Here is a 6,291-nt window from a genome sequence, read left to right as displayed (position 1 = left end):
TCACATCACGGTCTTCCTACTAGTCATCTCCAGTACGAGTTGATTGTCCCGGCAACTCCTCTGCGAATACCGCTCATCGGTCCAATTCCACAAACGAGCGCGCTCCTCCACTTTGTAGAATTGAGGCTCCGGCGAAGACAGATCGCTCGAGTGTGTACTTTCCTCCTCTGACACCGACAGTATACTCTGGAGCTCGAGGATGTAATTCACGGCACAGCGGAGAGTTTCAACCTTCGACAGTTTCTGATTCGCGGCACCGTTGGGCAAACGTTCTCGTAAAGAGGCGAAACCCTCATTGACTTGGTGAACTCTCTTGCGCTCACGTTCGTTGCGTCTCTGGACCGAGTTAACGAAGGGCGACGCGACCGATGCACGTTTAGCCTTGACCATCTTGACACAGGTGACTAGCTATTACGTCGGTACTCCGGTCAGCACCCTGAGAGGTCAGTCATGGATGACTTATGTGCTGCGTGAGTTCCGGGGGTTCGATGGTGGGGTGCTTTTATACGACGGGCTTCGCTTTCTCTTTTGGGAGAGAAGACGGCGCCGGGACGACACCGTGAGAAACGTAGCCGACAACCTGACGGTATTTGCTGTACAGGAATTTTCTGCAGGTTGTTTCATCAACAAAGACACTCCGCTCCGCTGACAAATTTTCAGGTAGATTTCGCTGATAACGAGCTCAGAAATCTATGTGCGCAACATCGGATGCTCGGAAGGGGTTGAATGGCGTGGAATCAGAGGCGCAAATCAGAGGCGCCTGCGGCTCCCGATTCTTAGACAAAGAATAATTTCACGCCGTCCCGATATTAATATTGTAAGCGAGAGCGCACAAAAGTCCGCCGTGCTGTCTTCAGGGGTGGCAAGCTGAAGGTTTCGGGTGCAAACTCAGGACTCGATGCCTCCGTTATATGCTCTAGGTCGTTGTAGACCACCTCGGACAAACGGGATGATCGAGTGGGGCGTTTGATTCATCGTAGTCGAAATTCAATATTACGATTCGCTGCGCGATCAAAAAAAAACTCGAGAGCGCATGCGACTGGATGTGTTCGTAGGGCAACAAATACGTTTACTACGCGCCATTGAGAAAATCTTCTACGAATGAGACAACGAGCGGATACGGACTTCCCTCCGCAGGCGTAGCATGACGTCGTCTTCGCCCCGAGGGTTTTCTGTCGCCGCTGCCCGTCTGTGCTGTCCCTCAAGCGAAGAAGTCGCACCGTGGGAACTTTCTCTAGGCCATCGTCGCTGTATCCGATGCCGGACAAGAGACCGCGGCGTCCAAAATACTCTTCGAGCATTAAGACTAAATTAGGTATTTTCCTTCGGCAGCGACAAAACTTTAGACCGCGAGTCGATCGTAGTGCTCGAAAATGTTTCGTGGGTCACTCGCGGAAAACATGAGGTGGTTCCCTAAGGCGGTACCCCTTTGACTGGTGATGGTTGATGAGAAATTTCTGGACAGGTGGAGCGGGATTCGGAGAATTAAAGGTCAACTCCATTACTGAGCAATTCCTTGACAAATTCATATTTTGTCTCGATTCGTTCGATGCCATATTCGATTCAATGACAGTCCAACACGACGGTGTGCCGTTGACGAGCGATACGGACGGAAATACGAGGATGGATCCGGCCCATGCCAGACATGCGCGTTTTGTCCTATTCTTTCAAGCCCAGTTCCTCGAGGCCTGCAGGAACTCATGGAGACTAATTCATATATTCTGAAGGCTGGAGCTCTGAATTCTCCGCTGATGCTTCCCTAGTCCGAACCCCGCCAGGTTCTCCAGTGGATTGATATGAGTTACCGAGCGGATTACGTACCTGAAAGAGGTGAAAGAAGATTCAGCCTTCGTCGCATTAGCCGAAGACCAAGCTCATCTAAAAAAGCGCTGAATCGGAGAGGCGCCATCTCCCGTTATTGTCGTCCGTAGCTTTTACGTGTACGGAAACGATGAAGAAAAAAATTCAAGCGGACAGGAAACAGGTGCTGTGAGGCAGTTTCTTGAGGAGTTCGTGTACTGCTAGTCAGTCCCACAGATGGGAGGCCTTAAGAGAAGCCTTTGCATCAGGCTCTAATTATCTCAGCTTCGTGTCATTGAGTTTCACAATAGGTTCGAGCAAAGCAATGATCGCTCAGAGATTTCTTGCGTATCCTCTTTACGATGACGTTCAGAATCACCTTTGGGTAGAAAGTTCCACGGGCGATCCCCTTTCGGTTGGATTAGTTCTCAGGCGGGAGGCTCTCCTGGAGCGGGGTCGGGACGGTACGGCACCGGCCCTGCGTAGAGAGAAATCGGAGTGTTTTTCCGTGGATATTTTCATGACGGAGCTTACCCGGAGAAAGCGGAGCCTTTTCGGCCGGACCTATGGGGAGCATGGGGACTCCGAGGTACACTTCGCGTGCATAGCTGGGCCAGCGCGCGGATGGTTGCCCAATAGGAAGTCGAGATCAGTGGACAGATTAGAGAATTCGAATCCTTGAAATTAATCGGATATCGGAACCTCGAAGGATCCCGTTCGAGCACATTGAAGTAAGGGAAATTTCGAGCGAGGAGCATCCCCTTTCACAGCGCATCTTCCCGTGATCGCAACATCACTCGGTACGCTCGCACTGTTAGCGCTATATTGGAATATTTCCCCGCAGCATGCAGTGAGATCTATCAGGCTCGGGAAAACGCGGTAACCATCAGAACTCCAAGCTCCGGTCTCGTCCCGGGCCGCTGGGAAGATTCTCACTCCCCCCAGAGTGCGCCCAGAGGACGGTCAGATGGATTCGGATCGTGAAACCTCCACGCGCTTCGATGCGGATTATCTGACCGATGCGACGTCAGGACTGCCTGTGATGAGTCAATCTGACGATGGATGGAAGAGGCTCTCAAGAGAGTCAGACGATCAAAAACAGATGCAAGGCGCCATTCTTTTGCTCTCGAACTCAGACGCCTATCTAATGTAAGTTTAAAATACCTATCGGAGTTAGGGATGACATCAACATGAGGCTCCACAATTTGATGAAGTCTAGGCTCAGGGAGCCCTCATCATTCTCGACGAGATCGCCACGGCAAATCTCGTTCCTGATCCGAATTTCCTGGCGTGAGCTGAAAGACGTGCCATCTATCCGGCGGGGCGCATGTCGCCAGCTAAATGAGGAAGTACCACGCTCTTCCCGGGCGATGTGAACTCCATCGGTAGCGACAGCTCCGTGTTGGACTACGGTAATCTTGAACGTATCTCAACACTGGCGGATCCAGGGTGGCGATGGGCCCTCGGGCAATTGGGCCAAATACTGAATGGGCGGCGAGAAGCCGCGACAAGATTTTTGGCTCCTGCCCTTCCCCCCTCCCAGCGGAAGAAGTCAGGTCCACCCCTTATCTCTCAGTCAGGGGAATGCGTAGTGGTGTTTGAGGTGAGATGTTTCAGGAGCGGACGTCGATCGGAGAAGGCTCTCGTGACTGCTCTCTCAAGCGGGTTACCCGATTCCAATTAGCTTTCCAGAAAGCTATCCGTGCGGCTTCCCCGATTGTAACCGAGAGACCAAGTTTTCACTTCGACGCTCAAGTCAAGGCCAACCCATGAGACTTCCTCAACGATTAGGTGTGGCGCGCTCTCAATGTTCCTCGGACGTCGGAGGACATTGCTATTCAGGCTCCGCAACTTTCTGCTCCTCACTCGCGTGCAGTATGGTCTCATTACAACGAGCCCCGTCAGGACGAATTTCCAGTGCAGCGAACGGAAGACTCATTCTTGTTCGGTTCACCATAGAAACCAGTATAGAAGTCTCGATGAAACGAACATGCGTCAGTTTGGTCTACAGATCAGTCTTAGCGGATTCCCCAGTTCCTCGAATCAAAGAGTGCAACACGCACTAGAACGCAACGAGAGCGATCAATACAAGTCCTGGACGCGCCGAGAAATGAGAGATCGGAGGGATTCTGAAATCACGTCAAAGATGAAGAGGAATACCGGAAGGCGGCACAAAATAATCGACCATCAGGGCGATAGACATGCTCCATAAAGAATGTCTGAACATTTGAAAAAGTTGCCATACGTACGCTGGATGCTGAACCCGTAGATGATAGTGGGACAGAGAAACGGAACCAGCCAAACCAAAGAACGAATATAAGAACGGATGAAAATGATAGCGCACAGATCATCGGTCAGATCTCTGTTAGAACAGCGACAGGAGGAGATAGAATACCCTCATTGTTCCTGAGAGAACTCGAAGACACAGGAATTCCCCATAGAAGCAGAGCTTCCAATGATATATTCTGGCGAGGCGGATGCATACCAGATGACTGGAGACTCGGAAGGGTCCCCATGTTTGAGAAACCCAACTCACACAGATGGGACATGGATATCTACAGACCGATTACGATATCATCGATTCTTTCTAGACTCTTCATGAAAATCATGCTAACTCGTACCAAAGGGTGGATTTGGGAAAAAGAAATCCTTGGAGGGATGCAAAGCGGTTTTGAGCCTGGCAGACGGGAAGATGAGAATATATTTCTTAAATCCTCGGTCATGGAGATATCGCGGAGGCAATCACAGGGGCTGATTCGTGGCTTCCTGGACTGCACAAAAGCGTTATGGAAAAGTAAACGTGAAATGCTATGGGAGATACTGTTTGAAAGAGGAATTTCTCGGAAATAATTCACTTCGAAAATAGAATAGTGATAGATGTCGACGAATTCTCCTCGGAAGAGTTACTCTCGTACGTGACTTAGACAGGGATGTTCCCTATCACCAATATTTTTCGGATTTTCTACAGCGGATAGTGAGACCAGACTTTTATGGTCAAAGACTGGGTTCGAGTTAGTCACCGGAGAGAGCCCCGGGGAAATGTTATAAGATCCGTGGACTAGTGATTTGCCGAAGACCTAGTACTCATGGCCAGCTTATATGAAGAAATGGGAGTACAACTAGGGAAAACATCTGATTTCGGATAGGAAATGCACATGCATTTCCCTCCCTTTAAGAGCGCGATTGTGATATTCAATGCGGAAAACTTTGGTCAACAGGCCACCCTCAAGATACCGCAGATGGAACTGGAAGTGTCGGACCAACATAAGTACCTAGGTATCACCCTTAGCTCAGGAGGAAACTACCTGCGAAACCATGAGGCGGATGTGAAGAGAAGAGCAGAAGAAATCATGCGGCGCATGCATGCATGCACAATGCCTGTGGGCCTTCGACGAATTCGAGGTTCCCAATATTCAAATGAAGGCGTCTGCAGTGCCGGCCTTGACAAACGCGAACGCCGTCCCGGCGTCGAGTGGAACGAGGGAATTCACGGCCCAGCTAGAGGGAGCCCAGATGACCCTGGGTCGCTGGGCCTTGCGTATCGTAGAATACAAGGACGCGAAGGGATTCATCGTGGGCGCGTGAGGATGGTCTGCGTTCGAAGTAAGAGAGTCTCAGATAAACATCAGGTATTTCACCAGAATGAGCGGAATGAGTCCGAAAAGAAGGCCGAGGGTAATTCTGTCAATGATGGCCATGACCAGAACGTACACTCGAGCGGTCAAGCGACTCGAACCATTGCGGGCTAAACACCAGCGCGGGGCGATCCCACTAGCGTACAACCAAGAGGGACTTCCGCTCCTAAGTAGATTCTACGAAGGAAGAGGATGACAGGTCCAGGAAATGTAAGAACAAATCTGAAGGGAAGGCATGAGCCGCGAACCGAGCTTGGAATCATGCTCTGGGTGGGAAGAAGAAGGAGGCATGACGAAGTTTGGCATATACGATAATCGGAGGGGCAGCGAACTCTTAGCGCTGACAAAGCATCTTACCGACCCGCGAATGCCGCGCCTTCGTGAATTCCAAAGTCCAGACTCTAGCTGTGTTTTGTGCTAAATGGAAGACGAAACTGTGGAGCTTGTACTCATGAAATGTGCTCCACATCACTTCCATTAGGCAGAGGCCGCAAGAAGAATGGTTTTCTGATGGAACAGTCGAAGCGCCAACTGAAACGATGGGAAGAGGGAACACGAATGAATCACTGAGCGATCGCGGCTGAGGAAAAAAGGATATAGCAATGGAAATCACGACATATCACGTGGCTCGAGAAGAGGATCAACATCATCAGAGTTCCCTCGAGTCGTATGTCAAAGTAAACGAATATTGTCGGATATTAGAGTAGCGAGAAGCAAGCAGCGATGGGCGGAGAACACGCTTCACATGCAGAAATACGAAACTGGAGCATTAATCGATCTATTCTGTGATTCCAAAAGCGGTCCATATGAAGTCCGGAGCAGATTGGTGGCTGATTGTCGGGTCTTCATAGGATCC

The 6,291-nt window shown here is 50.4% G+C and overlaps 1 protein-coding gene across 1 annotated transcript; it reads right to left on the bottom strand.

Annotated features, from left to right (window-relative positions):
- LOC108863909 (helix-loop-helix protein 3-like) lies at nucleotides 1-390 on the bottom strand. Its single transcript, XM_018638591.1, has one exon. The coding sequence runs from the start codon at nucleotides 388-390 to the stop codon at nucleotides 1-3; it is 390 nt and encodes a 129-aa protein (XP_018494107.1).
- Nucleotides 391-6,291: the final 5,901 nt, after the last annotated feature.

This window comes from Galendromus occidentalis, unplaced genomic scaffold, assembly GCF_000255335.2.
Source record: "Galendromus occidentalis unplaced genomic scaffold, Mocc_1.1 scf7180000077116, whole genome shotgun sequence".
Taxonomy (NCBI): Eukaryota; Metazoa; Arthropoda; class Arachnida; order Mesostigmata; family Phytoseiidae; genus Galendromus; species Galendromus occidentalis.
The sequence above is the reverse complement of the archived record's forward strand: the minus strand, read 5'-3'. Positions and strand labels throughout refer to the sequence as shown.

Excerpts from the sequence above, each read along its gene's own strand:
- LOC108863909 (XM_018638591.1), bottom strand. The coding sequence starts at position 390 with ATGGTCAAGGCTAAACGTGCATCGGTCGCGTCGCCCTTCGTTAACTCG.